General features: G+C 39.6%; 2 protein-coding genes across 2 annotated transcripts; both read left to right on the plus strand.

Moving 5' to 3' along the window:
• Positions 1-1,446: 1,446 nt before the first annotated feature.
• LOC115562901 (uncharacterized) lies at positions 1,447-2,520 on the plus strand. The gene has a single exon (XM_030385103.2). It carries the CDS (start codon positions 1,555-1,557, stop codon positions 2,425-2,427), a length of 873 nt encoding a protein of 290 aa, XP_030240963.1. The 5' UTR covers positions 1,447-1,554; the 3' UTR covers positions 2,428-2,520.
• An 11,157-nt stretch (positions 2,521-13,677) lies between these two features.
• Positions 13,678-14,525, plus strand: LOC108658031 (uncharacterized). Its single transcript, XM_018110686.3, has one exon. It carries the CDS (start codon positions 13,761-13,763, stop codon positions 14,457-14,459), a length of 699 nt encoding a protein of 232 aa, XP_017966175.1. The 5' UTR covers positions 13,678-13,760; the 3' UTR covers positions 14,460-14,525.
• Positions 14,526-15,085: the final 560 nt, after the last annotated feature.

The following is a 15,085-nucleotide window of genomic DNA, read 5'->3' on the forward strand; positions in this document are numbered from 1 at the left end:
AATGAGGAATTGCTCTTAATACTACCCTGAATACGGCCTACTAAGCCGACAATTAATTACAGCTACTACATGAGTGCGTTTAGACAACTACTACTATTTGCTAATGCTACTACTATTTGCTATCAGTCTACTACTATGAACTATTTTGTCTGCTATTGTTATTAATATAAAACATAACATATCTACTGCTGGTACTACTTTCTATTAAAATTTAGTTAGACACAACTACTACTATTTTCTACGATTAATATTGGATAATACTATTTACTTCTACAACTATTTACTAGAAATACTCTAGTTTTCTACAGCGTTTAATTTTTTGTATTATTAATGTTTACTACTTCTACTACTATTTATCATTACTATCTAGTACCACTACATATTACATAATATAAGTAATTTCGCTATCAACAACTATTACTATTTTCTAATACTAATATTTACTTTTCTACTACTATTTTCCATTATTATCTACTACTATTATTACTACTATTCTGTACGTACTACTACTATTTATTATTTCTACTTAGCACTGCTTCTACTAATTTTATGTTTTTTTCTACTACTACTAAAAGTATTATTACTTCGGTATTCAGTAATACTACTAATTATTCCCACTGTAATGACTACTATTTTGTATTCTCTATTATAATGCTATTTTATGTTATTTAATCATATTATATACCATCATTTCTTTTTATTTGTGTTCTACTACTAATACTAATTTATTACAAAAATTATTCTATATATATTTTATTTATTTTTTATTTAAAGTATATCATTTTACAATTTTATTATTCATTATAATGACGCACAAGCTGTAGTTCTTTAAAGTATTTTTAAACAATTTATATCAATTTCATTTTTCAATAAACTTGATTCGCATTTACAACAGCTTTAAAATAAAATTTTAATCAGCTGCTGAAAATTGAAATTGTCTGATGGCGCCCGGAAATGTGCAGCCATACATACATACATATATCTGTAAAATATATATGTATGCAAATACACGTGTAAGTGTGTGTGTGTGTCGCACAAGTTGGCTTCTAGCTGGGCTGTTGGGCAGGTGAATAGACAGGTAGATTGTGTATGATGAGATTATTTGAATTACCTTTGCAATCAAATTGACACCACATAGACGCACCGTAACGGACAGCGGACTGACTGGGACAGACAGCTGGACAGCTGGACGGACGTCAGGAAACAGACGGTGCAAAGTAAATGCGACGTATGCAATTGCAAAGAAGCAGAGGGCGAAAGAGAATGAGAGGGGAACAAGAGACAGCAGAAGAAATTCTAGTTTGATGGACAGTCAAGACTTTATACATTATCTATATATACATACATATATATGTATATATGGAGGTACTGACACAGTCTGTCAGACTAAATAATTCAAATGAAATTTTCACTAATGCCCCAATACACAAATTTCCTGAGCTCTCGGCTCAGAGTAGGCTGTTAATGAGCAGCAGATGAGATGCGAAGCAGCAGCCGGAGAAGTATTCACAATCGTTTTAGAATCTGAGCGAGAGCAAACACATTTCAAGAAAAATGTCGGAATTGAATTTTGTGGAGAAGTGCACCGAATTTGCTTTGGAGTCCACAGTGGAGCTATTTGACTGTATGAACTTGCAGGAGCAGGACGAGAAAAATCTGTCGGTTGAGGACTGTGAGATGACGTTGAAGCAGCTGGATCTGGACCAGGTGCAGCGTCGCCAGAGCATTGTCTTCGAGAATGCCCAGAAGCAGGTGGCTGTGCTCGAGAATCTGCTGAAGACCGTCGAGCCGGACTGGCAGAAGGCCGTGGAGAAGCCAATGACTGACGGAGAGTGCCCGCCGCCGAAGGCCTATCGCTTCAAGGACATCTATGAGCGCAAGAAGCAGAAGCTGCGGCAGCAGCACCTCGAGGAGGAGCGTGCTATGCGCCAGTTCCACAGCCGTCCGATGCCCAACTTTAGCCGGGTCCATCGTTACCTGGCCAACAGGCCCATTGTGCATCGCATCACCTGTGCGGTCACGCCCAACGTGCTGAAGACGTCGCGGCAAATGCTGCTAAAGCGCAAGCAAAGGATCGAGCAGATGCAGCGCGAGCAGATGCAGCGCGAGCAGGAGCAGCTGCAGAAAGTCAAAATGTGTCCCAAGCCGAAGCCGGTGCCCAGGCTTAAGCCGGCTCCACTGAAGCCGGCCAACGCTCCGTTGCAGCTGGAGGTCAAGCCGTTTCGTCTGTCCACTGAACTGCGCGCCGAGCAGCGCAAGATCTTCAATGCTCACTCGCTCGAGACTCAGGAGGCCAAGCGTCGTCAGCTGGAGGAGCAGCGCAAGCGGCGCGAGGAGGAGGAGTTCCAAAAGCAGCGCCAGCTGGCCACGTTTCGTGCTCGTCCCAATCCCTTCAAATATCAGTTCGGCGGAAGTGCCAAGCATTAGTGTTTTCCGTGTTTTGGTTATTTGATTAGTTTATTGCAAATTTGTAAATTGTTTATCGTTTTTATAGTTTTCTGTTTCTTATTGTTCATATATTAAATTTAATATAGCTCAGCCAACAACAAAATTAATCAAGGACTTTTGGTATCTGCTTGATATGTGAATGACGCATAACGGATTAGAATATGATTAAAATACCAAATGAAATAATTCAAATATATGTTAAGCAATTTCAGCTTAATCGTATAAAGAGATAAGCTTGGAGATCGCATTATAATTTCGATTTCAAATGGTAAATATATTTTATTTTATTTTTTTTTTTATGATTTTTTTTTTTTTGCTGATTGATTTATTTATTTTTTTGTACTAAGTTTATATTAAAATTCTATATAAATTCTACTTTAATCGTAGTTCAGAAAAAAAATTTGTTTTTTACTTCAAATTAAATTCATTTTTTTTTTTTTACAATTTTCGTTAAAATGCTCTTTATACTTCAAATTTGCCTCAGATAAATATTTTTCTTTACAAATCACAAGTTTATTTTGAAATTCTATATACTACAAACTTATATAGTCGTTTTTGTTTTATAAGCCATCCCAATTTTCTGCTAAAATTCTATATATATTTTACATTTATTTTAGATAAATATTTTGTTTACAAATCAAAACAAATTTATTTTGAAATTCTTTGCCACTATCAAAAATATTTACCCAAAAGAATTTCGCCTAGATAACTCCCCAAACTCCAATTCCAATGCCAATGCCAACTGCCAGCTGGAAGCCGACTTCACTCAAGGCATATTTTAGGACGCTTTGAAGTAAAAGGCCAACCACCTTGACTCTGGCAGACTTTGCCTGTGGCTTTGATAACTTATGCTAGACATAATTGAACACGGCCGGCAAGCAGAGCACTAGGAGGAATAATTAAATCTCTTTTTATATACAGAGATGCTTGTGTGTGTGTGTGTGCTTTTGCTGAAGAACACTCTTAAATTTCAATAATCATTTGCACACATGTGCGCACATTCAATTTGTTCATTTAAAATAGCTCAGGTCGAGGCTCTCTCCATCAATCAAACGCTTGCCATCAATTCCCATGCCCCGCCCCCATGCCCAGAGCCAAATGCCCGCCCACGTGTTTCAGTACAAACAATTTGTTGTAAGTGTATCAATTGATGCGCTTCGCATATATGTATGTATGCATGTATGCATGTAAGCCTGTGTATGGGTGTGTGTGTGTTTGTGTTGCCCGCATGTCTGTACAAGCGCGTGTGTGTGTGCGTGTGTGTCTGTGGACGTCACATAATCAAAAGCACAAATACTAAAACAAGCACTCAAACTGTCAAAGCAATGATTGATAGTGTTGACATTCGCTTTTTGGCTTCAGCTGGCAGCTCGTGAGTTTTTGTGCATTGAATTCTGTTAATGGGACGTTTGGCGATTCTATACAATGTGCCACGCCCAGCCGCCCTCTCCACCTACGCTCTCACCTGGCTTTCAGTTGAATGATGAATTGCATTGCGTTTGCTCCGCCGATACGAAGGTTGGGTGAAATTTGTAATATTGTAAATTCTGCTGAGTAAGTTTAAAGGTGAGCTTCCATTAAAACGATATTAAATAACAGTGCTCTATGTTTTTATTAATTTTTTTCACCAGAAGTGCTGAAACACGCCCTGTCACTGTTTGTTTTTATCAAATGTTTATTTATTTTTTTTATGATTTAATTTGAATAAACGCAAAGCCTATGAAAAAGTTTTTTTTTTTTCAAATTTAGTTTGTAAATTAATCCGAGTGAAATCCCATATTTGTGGTCTTGTCAGTTTTTTTTTATAAAAATTATGTACGTATATATCTTTTTTTTTTGTGAAATGGAATATATTAATAATTAGTATTCACTACATATGCATATAATAATATAATTAAACGACTTTCAATATTTAACATTTGCTGAAATTGAAAAAAATATTTTTTATAAAAAGTTGAAGCTAACTCTATTTTAGTTTGGTTGTAATCGGCTTAAATATGTTTTGCATTTACTTTTCATATTTTGTTTTCATTATTTTTATTTATTTATTTATTTTTTTAATATAATTTTGTAACTTCTGCTTATTTTTAGTTGGCATATAAAATCTGGTACAAAAACGATAATGTTAAAACAACATTTTCAACCTCCCCGCTATCGGTTAACTCCAGAACTGTGCTAACGGTTAACAGTATAACAGTTTACTTTGACGCTTTTGACAATAGGTGGCGGACTGTTACCTTAACAGAGTATGTTAAGTTAACATTTGCACAGATTTTAAAGCAACATATGAAGAGGAAATATTACATGTATTTTGTATTAAAAAAACTGCAAAAAACTAATATTTTAAAAAGCATACTTCTTAATATTTATAAAAAATATGAAAGTATACGAAAATCTTGTGTTTGGGATATACTAAAAATAACAAGAGACACCAACGCTGCAGTTGAAGCAGGGAACAATGCGCCAAATTTGATAAGCTTGTGTAAGAGTGTGTGCGTGTGTGTGTGAGTGCGTACAAAGCGTGTGTGTTTGAGTGCATGGGGAGTGGTATGAATTTACGTTCAGTTTTTATGCGTGGGTGGCGGGTTAAATAAGACGCTTTTGGGCGCTGGCAAAGGGCGGGGGCGGGAGCCAAGAGTGTTCGGGGGAAGGCCGTGAGAGCTAGCTGGCTGGCTGGTTGGGATTCGATTGCGTTGGCGACTCGCCGACAATCTGCAGAGTTTCGCTGGCTTTTTGTTTGCGGCTTGGCACAGTGGAATTTAATAACGCGCTGATGCATGCAAAATAACGCATAAAAACATAAAAATGCACACGCAAAAAAAGGGGCAAACAAATTACAACACACACAGCCGTACAACCACAACAAAACAATTGGGGTGGGATGAGTGAGCCAGGAAGAGAGAGTGAGGGTGAGGGTGAGGGTGAGGCTTCTGCAATGTGAGCGCTTCAGTAGCTGCAGTAAAACAATTTTCGCAGTCAATTTTCCTTTATGAGCGGAAAATATTCCGCTGTGAAAATATGATGCGCATATTGGCAGCCATCAGTCGAGGCTCCAAGTGCTACCCCCACTGCCCTCCCCTTGGGCCTTTCCATGCCAAAAGAAAGAAAAGAGACTACCGCGTGCTCCACTTTAATTGAAACGCCAAATACTGCATTAAATCAATCGCCAACAAAATGAAACAACAAATTTCAATCGGATAGTTAAAAAGAACAAAGTCCGCATAAAAAAAGCGCTAAAAAAGTTGCCGAATTGCGACATCAAACCCGGCAAAGGTAAAGGCAGACTCAGACTCCGACTCCGGCTCAGACTCAGACGCAAACGCATTTGGCTGCAGCAAGTCAAAGTCATTAAAAAGTAATGCCAAGTCGTCAGCCAGCCACGCCCCCCATACTACAATTGCCTCTCAACTCCTTCGCTAGCAGGCGCGCCATTAATGATGGATGGTTCGCCCGAGTTCCGTATACCGAGTCGACTCGACTGTTGCGCCACCAAAACGAAAAAGAAGAAGAAGATGAAAAAAAAAAATGATTTGATGAAAACATTTGAAATTTTTATCGGGTGCAAATTTATGCAGAACTGTTGATGTCATCGCTCAGACCCCTTCAACGTCCCGCCCCCCTCGTCCTCGCCCACGCAAAAATGATGACGATGCGAGTGACGTTGAAATATGAAGCGACATTACCTACGACTACGCTGAGCACTGGCAGCCGGAGTTGAGGGCAGCAATTTCTGCCGGGGCCTGCAATGATTGGCTTTTTTCCTGAAAGTCCGCCCCCCGCTTTGGGTTAGAGCCAGCCAAGCGCGTCTGTTAACTGTGCTTGGCCTCAGCCGATAAGAAGTTGGCTTTTCCATTTTCTCATATTATTTTTTTTCGTTTTTGTTTAGCGGAGTCTTAATTTTTATTACCATTAGAAGTGCACTTAAAATTTGTAATAAATGACTTGGCAATTGATTGGAAGCCAACGATTTTATATGCTCCATAAAGCATCGACACAGTCGAGCGAACAGCTATATAAATACTTGCACATAACTATGTCATATAAATGCTAAAAATTGCCCAATAATAAGTATACAGGCATTAAATAATCATTCAATCACTGGCTTCAATGCCGCCAGGCATCATAAACGAAAACTTTATAGATTATTTGTTTAAGTGAAAAGACATTAAATTTTCGTTTTTTATTGATATCTTGGATTAACATTCGAGTCTCTACCGCTTTGTAGTTTAAAAATGCATAAGATATTTATGGGCCAAGTTAAAAGTTTATGAAGTGAAACAGATTTCATTTGATTAAATAAATCTTTAATCTATACTTACAAAATAATTTGTTAATGAAATGATATATTTACAACTAAGGAATAAATCCTAATTAAAAAACTAAACCTGATTTTTCACTGTTGGCTTAAATCAATAGGACTTTCATATATCATGGTATTTTTTTTTGCCCAAAAAAGTATGCTATAAAATTTTTGAAAAATAATAAATGTAAATTAGTAGATAATCAGAGCTTATATATTGAATTAAATAGAATTTAAAAGTTAATAACAAACATTTAAAATTGATTTACTAAATTTAGGCCCCCATCTATTTCCAAATAATATCAAACACAATATATTATACACAATTTTCCAGCTGAATTGACCTTATATAACATCGATTTTATTTTTTGACGAAACACTTGGATTACTACTATATGTACTTCAGGTTTATTGGCCATTCATTTTAAAGACTTGGGTTTTTTTTATGACTGTGCGTGTATTTCATAAACTTGGAGCAAATTGCGTGAAACTTTTACGGATTAAAGAGGACAGTTACAGTCGATGGTAAATAGGACTGTACGCTTGCAAACCATATAGAGCGTGGACCATGTACTGCCCTAGGTACATGGTACAACTATGTGTGGCTATTATAAAAGTTGACTTTTTTATATGCGTCTGGTCCCCTAGTGGATGTTACGCTGCCTGATGAGTGTGGCTTCAAGTTTTTTATTGCCGGGCTCTGTTTGATGTGAGCCTGAGCGTAGAGCATGCACTACGCTCGGGATAGGTCTCGCATTCTATCTGTATGTCTGTCTCGCTCCCTCGCTCTCTCCCACGCTCTGTCTGTCTCTGGTTGTGTTGTGGTTGGGTTTGTGCATGTGATGGGCACGTGTGCTGCTCCCACAGGTGACGATGGCCTCGTTTATGAACAAACAGCAAAATGTTGTCAACATTTCGAAATTTATTTGTTCAATATACTTATAAACGCACACAGACAGAGACAAACGATGAGCATATGTTGACTCTGTGTTTGCGTATGTCCCCGTGTGTGTGTGAGTGTGTGTGTGTGTGTGCCTGTCTGTTGTGTGCGTGTGTTATTAAATTAAACACAGAGCTGCCATCAGCGCTGGGGCCAAAAGCATTCATTAGCCACGTTTACTGCACCCGTGGCGACCTCCATTTTGTCTGATGAGTTTTGTTTTTTCTTGTTTCTCATTTTTTGTTGTTGTTGTTTATTGTTTTTTTTTTTTTTTTTCATGTTCCACGTTGTCCTGCAAGTAAAACTTTTCTGTTGCTTCTGTGTATTTGCCTTGTCTCTGTGGTTGTGCGTGCCTCTGTCTGCCTGTGTGTGAGTGTGTGTGTGACTGTGTGCGTGTGATTACCCAGGCGTAGCTGCCTGCGTAACTTAATACTGCTCACAGATGTGTTTCTGGCAGCAGTATTGCATGCAAACTATTCTAAAGAAATTTACATGTGAGTGCATAGAAGGGCTTGAACTTTATTTCATTTATTTTTTTTTTTACATGCCTTGAAATATTTATAAATTATTGTTGTAAAATATTTCTATGAATTAAAATTAAAATTATAATAATATTGGATATTTTAAAAATTAAATGTATTATAAATATATGAAATAAATAAATATATGAAATTGCATTTCCTCTAATAAAGACGACTATGGAATTTGGATTTTAATAAACAAACTTCTGGTATATTACATATACATATATTTGTGGAGCAAACCTATTATAATAAATTTTTGATGCATTATATAGATAAATAATATTCAATAGATACAGAAGAAGAAGAAGGGAAATAATTCTTTAGCAAAATATAATCATATTTCATACTCACAGGTTCAACTGGGGTAACATATATTTCGAGTAATAAGTTTGGTATATCAAATATCGATCAGCTGCCGTCAACACACGCTGAAACTTTACAGGGTATCAAAGGGCTGGCTTAAGAATATATAAATTATTTGCCAAGCCCGTCAGTTCCTGCTGGGCTGGTGCTGCCTTCTCCTTTTCATTACGTCTTCTATTTGCTGTGGCTTCTATGGCTCTGGCCATTTCGTGACTGCGCCCGCCGTAGCCTCGCCTGTGTCTGGGTCTGGGTCTGGGTCTGGCTCTGTCCTTGTGGTGGGCTGCATGCTGATGCCGTTTGGTGTGATGTTACATTTTGATACGCGTATTTGTTCTAAAGTGTCCCGAGTACGTGATCTCCACTCGTGGCATATATTGAAATGATTATTGTGCGTCATTTTGGCCAAATGGCAAATGGCGAATGGCAAATGGAGGCGGCGGCTGTTGCCTCCTCTGTAACGTGTCGAAATATTAATGGGCAACGGCACAGTTACAGTTGTTGTTATTATTGTTGTTGTTGTGCCTGTGCTGCAGTTAAATGCGATTTGACCTGTTTGTGTGCGTTTGTGTGTGCTTGGGTGCCTCTTGGTAACGCCCAACGCATTAATTCTAATTAACTTTTTGCGGTTGGCTCATCAACCCAAAAAGGGACCTCAGCCTGGAGACTGGAGCCAGTTTATGAGCACTCGCCAACGAAATAGCGTCAACAAATGAAGTGCAGGCAATAAAAAGCGACAAAGGCAAATGGCAAAACGTCGTCCTAGTCGTCCTGCCAGCGCCAGCCTGCTGCCTGCTGCCTTCCTGCCTGCGTTTTGTGCGTTGAGCCATGAAAATGGAAATGAAAATTTATGCGTGGCAACCAACTACCGAGCACAAATGCGCCGCGTTCCTGTGATTAAAACACCTGCGCCGACAGCTGCCAGCAGTAGAAGCAGAAGCAGCAGCAGCAGGAGCAGCAGCAACAGCCACCAGTTGGTCCTTCGTGCCGACTAGCCAGGTGGGCTACCCAGGTGATCATAGCTTTTCATTTTCAGCGCCTAATGAAACGTCATGTTATTTATGGCCGAGATGCGCTCTAATGCAAAGACATTGCTCTACATCTGCGCAAAACGGGGCCAGCACGAATAAAATTTCACTCTCCGGATTAGTCGACGTCCGGGGAGCATGTTACGACCACGTTCTACAAAAAGCCTTCTGTGATTGCAAAACAAATGGAATAGCTAAACATTTAGGCAGCCAGGCAGGGCTTTATGGCAAGAGTTGATCTGAGCTGACAGATTCTGGAAACTGTTAGAGGCGTTGGAAATAATTCTATTTAATTCTATTTTAGCTTACCTACGACTATATAGTAAAGCTTGCGGTTCTGGCATTAAATTCAGTGCATACTAACATTTATTTGATCAACAGAGTTTACATGTACAAATATACTTTAGCTGATGCAAACTCCAGTGAAAGTGAATATACATACATACATTTATATATGTACTGTATTCGCCGTTAAGAGATCAAATGCAAGCAAGCGAGACAGCATGTGCTCTTCGCAGCAAATGCTTGTATGTATTTACATATTTATTTACATAAAAAGCAGCGCTGTCGGCGCATGAGCATCCCATAGCACGAAAGCTCGTTTTTCGAGGGCCGAGCGTCGGCTTCAACCGCACGATCAAGTCGTTGCGCTCTGAGAACGAACGAAGCTTCGCTGTTAATGCATTCGCTGAATGGCATGTAAAAGAAATGAAAGAGAGAGTTAATAAAATTGTGAGAACATACATGTTAATCTAACATGCTCATTATTTTGACTGTTAAGCTCGGCCGGTGACTGATGAGATGAAAACAGCGGAGAGTTGTACATATTGGACACATGTAAGATATGCAGAGAACAAAACAAACTTTCTCACAACTGGAACGACTGCATCTGCCGCTCTTAGACTCAAATGTTAAACGTAGCGGTGGTTGCTGAGCTGAGCATGAACTTTCTGGTATTGATGTATGTAAATAAGCAACTCTTTTAAAGCTTTTTGAAAGCTCTTCTTTTTTATATGAGCATGACAATTATTTATATCAATTACGTTTTGAATTATAGTCAAAATAGTTTTACAAATAAATGCATATAAACCTTTATATTAATTTAGAAAGTACATTTTTAATTCACTTATCACAAAATACATTCAATGTGTTTGCAGATGATTCATTCAACTAGCTCAAGAGCGTGCGGCATAGATCGCAAGCAATTGACAATTTGACATGCATTAAGCTGCTCAATTTGTCTTTGGAATCTGTGCTGTGAGGCCCGGCTTCCCGCAGGAGTGCTCTGGAAATATTGCTCACTTGTCACTTCAGTGAATGCGTCTTTTCAATGGCTTTCTTATGGTTTTTTGTTGTTTTATTCCTTTTTTTCTTTTTTTTGACAACCTTCAACCCCAAACGTGTTTGGCATCGACAAATTTTTAGAGGCGTGCGGCGTGACTGGCACTGACCATAGACCCACAGTCCGACCCCGCCCGCTCGTTTCGTAGTGGAGACTTTCAGCGGGCAGCGAGCCATTAAAAATGCTAATGTGTCTATTCAATGCGAATTTTATGCAAATGACAAGGTTAAAAGCAAAATGAGAGCTACTACGCGCTGGTAATGCGATAAAAAATTTGACACATCATCACTTTTCAATAAAATCAACAAATTTTATTTAAGCGTGGCGCTAGCCTGCCAGCCCCAATCCCCGCAGCCCGTGCCCTCTCCCGCTCCCAGCCCTGCGCCTGCCTAAAAGGATGTACGATGAAGGCCGTCGGAGACTGTGGAAGCTGAAAAGTAATGCCATTTGCTATGCTTCCACCCACGTCGATTACCCAGGAGGGATGGCTTATCCATTTTGGCCATACGTTTTTTCATTTTCTTCCTCTTATTTTATTTTTTTGTATGTGAGTCTGGCTTATATTATTTCATTCCTCGTTATTCGCTTTGCTTGTTTTCCTTTGTTTGGGCTTGCCTTTCTTTTGGCTTTTCGCTTTTGTCAAATGGCTTTCAATGGCTGAATGCTGGGCCACGGAAGTAGATGGTAAGGATTTTTCGACTCTACAAATGAAAATACTTTGCATTTGAAAATGCGAAATCCGGTTATGTTACTAATTTGTGTGCGTCTCTCTCTCTCTCTCATTCACTCTCCCTCCCACTCTAGCTCTTCCACTCTTTTTAGTTTTTCTCTCTCTCTGCCACTCTCTCTCAATTGTATTGCTTTATCCATTTAGGTGCTTCCGGGCGGTAGCTATTCAACATCACTTACAACCAGCCAGAGCCAGAGCCAGAGCTGGAATCAAAGCTGGAACCAGAGTCAGAGCGAAGAATTCAGTTCTCCCTATTCGCAATGGTAACCCAAATGTCAATCCTGCTGATTGATGGAATTGACAATTGCGCCGCCAACGCATAACCGTAGATGAATGAATTCGGCTCTGAGTCCACAATCACTGGTACAGCAAACGGCAATCGGCAGTCGGCTGTCGGTAGTGGGCAGAGGGAACCGTGCCCGAGCCTGGTCGGCAGTTACCCCAGTCAGCATTCTGGCAGCCAGGAGCCAGCCGTCAGCTGTCCGCAGTCAGCAGTCACCAGCAGCTCGAGCAGTTCCTATGTCATGTCAAGCGTTGCGTTTTCCCGCTGTCAATCCGAGTAACATTTGTCTGGCAACGGCAGCTCAATTAGGCCATTTGAAATACCAATCCAAATCGTTAAAGTACCAGCCAAAAAAAAAAAAAAGAGAGGGACTTCACTTTAAGGGCATTCCTTTTGTGAACATATATGTGCACTTGTAGTGGTAGTAGTGGTTGGTAAACTCATATGTCGGGTGAAGCGGAGAAGTGGCTGAGAAACTGTTTCTAACAGCCTTTAAAATGGAATTCAGATGGAGACGGGAACGAGATATTATGTATTAAGTTATATTAAAGTGAGAGCTGTCATGAAATATTGTTTAAGAATATCGCTTAACTATCCTAACAGGGCTATTTTTGATCATGGAAATGAATTAAATTTTTTAAATGTAAAAACAACCCATTTTCGATTCTAGCTTTATTATTGTTCAAGGAATCTTGAATGAAATCATTTAAAGAGTTAACTGCATTCAGCTTTAAGATATTGGTTAATACAATACATACATAATGATTCTTGAGTATTCCAAATGCCAACATATTTCTAGCACAAATATTATTGTATATCCACACATTTATTTATGCTTCGAGAACAGTTGACAGATCTTAGATTGTTCATTTTATGATTATTATTATTATTAGTGCTTTAATGTGAGTTGGCAGATCTTGGTTAGATTGTTATAAGCATTGACAGGCTCTTAATTTGTAAGAGTGATGGATAGGCTGCTCGGCAAGCAGAAGTTGTGGATGAATTAACGAGCTGTCTTGTGGTTTAATGTGCATTCAAATGGCCCTCATAACTGCTGTGTAAATACAATTAACGCCTCATTTGACAGGGTGGGGGTCGGGGGTGGGTTGACTAGGCAGTTGGTATGTTTTAGGTGCTAAAAACAGTTACACGTTTATTTTCATTGCTGGCAAGTGGCTGTTGTTGTTGCTTCTGTCGTTGTTGGCCAAAGTATTCGTAGCCAGCGTTGCCAGCGTCACCAAGTTGGCCAATTGAATTTGTTTTTCCTCATTTCGTGTAAACATCGCGTGCAATTACAAATATTTAACTAGCTCGTTCGTCTGAGTGCGCTCCACGCGCTCCACTCGCACCCCGTTTCCCATTCAACTGAGCAAAACGAATGTTTATCAAAACACTCGAGAAATCAACAACAACTGAGGCAAAACTATTAAGATTATTGAATGGGCGACAGCAGAGACAACCTCTATCAATGAGTTGAATTGGGGTTTCAGAAGTGCTCTATGTCAAAAAGTTATTAAGTAGCTATAATAATACTCTATATAAGCAATATGCATAGTAGATAGATCCCTCGCAGGAGGGGGAAGAATGAAGCCTTTCTTTTGTGAAATCCTCGTAATCGTCCATTGCTTTAAGTTCGTACTTCCATTTCCTTACAGTCCACACCCATATATCACTCTAAAAAGAGCTTGCTGAAAACTTAGCTGTATTACAAATGAGCCCTAATCAAAGTTAGCCTTAGACTTTAGATCTACATCAGCTGACACAAATATTTATAGCTTTTTTTTTATAAACACACACACATTTACATGGATATTATGCCCGGTCGTTGCATCCAAGACACCTACAAGTGCCTGATTCTGGGCGACTCCGGCGTGGGCAAGTCCACGTTTCTGCGCCGGCATGCAACGGGTCAGTTCGAGGAGCAGCATGTGCCCACATACGGACTGAATGTGCACACGCTGCCGCTGGAGACGAACTACAAGAGCGTCGCCCTGGAGATGTGGGACGTGGCTGGCGATCCGCGGCATGGCGGCCTGCACAATGGCTACTTCTTCTATGCCCGCTGCGCCATCATCATGTTCGACCTGAGCTCGGCCAGCTCGGCGGCCAGTGTGGGGCGCTGGCAGCGCCAGCTGGCGGACATTTGCGGCAAGCAGCTGCCGGTGGTGGTGTGCGGCAACAAGGCGGAGCTTAAGCGGATGTGTCCGGCGCTGCTGTTTCGCCAGCAGCCGAACGTCGACTACTGCGAGCTGTCCTCACGCGCTGCCTGGAACATGGAGGCGCCCCTGGAGCTGCTCTGCCGCCGGCTGCTGCGGCTCAGGGACTTGAAGCTGATCTCGCAGCCCGTGCTCAAGCCGGCCAAGAACTGTGAGTTCAATGTGGCCACAATGCGAAAGCACATGGACGAAGTGAAGAAGAAGATGCTGCCAGCCAGGCGCGAAGAAGACGATATCAACGAAATAATTGCCGAACGCAATATCAAGCAATATATAGTTTTAAATTAGTGCTAGATTTTTAGTGTATATCGAGTTATTTTAAAATAAATTTATCGTGTTTTATTATCATATTAATTTCGAGAGAGATGTGTTTATTCATTAAATAGTATAGTGATAACAATAATAATAATAATATTAATAATAATTAATAATAATAATAATAATAATAATAGTAAAAAATATTTAATATCAGATCTCAGATCATATATTTATACACACCGTTCCCATTCCCATTCCCATTTGTATATAATGAAACACAATTTTATATTCTATATTCCAGTTGATAGTAGCATTTACTCAACTGATTCTTCCTCTCTGGAACTGCCTACAGCATTAGCATCAGGTACATGGTATTAAAACCAATTCCAAATGTGGTTTAAATGCTCACTCAGATATCGCCTAATTAGCAAAAATAAAATAAAATAGTTGTACTCAAAAGAGGAAAGTATTTCAAAAAGTGTTATGCTGTCAGTTAAGCAAGCCCGTTTCGGAGACCGTCATCAAAAGCGACTTTGCCTGAGCCCAGAAAAATATGTGACGGCAATTTAATTAAAAACTTATGAATGAGTGAGCAAAAAAACTTTCTGCACATCCTTCGACTTGAAAATGTTTTTATCGTTGTTGTTTGCACAAAT

The sequence above is a fragment of the Drosophila navojoa genome, chromosome 3 (assembly GCF_054131105.1).
Source record: "Drosophila navojoa isolate 15081-1374.11 chromosome 3, UAZ_NAV_1.0, whole genome shotgun sequence".
In the NCBI taxonomy this organism is placed as follows: domain Eukaryota; kingdom Metazoa; phylum Arthropoda; class Insecta; order Diptera; family Drosophilidae; genus Drosophila; species Drosophila navojoa.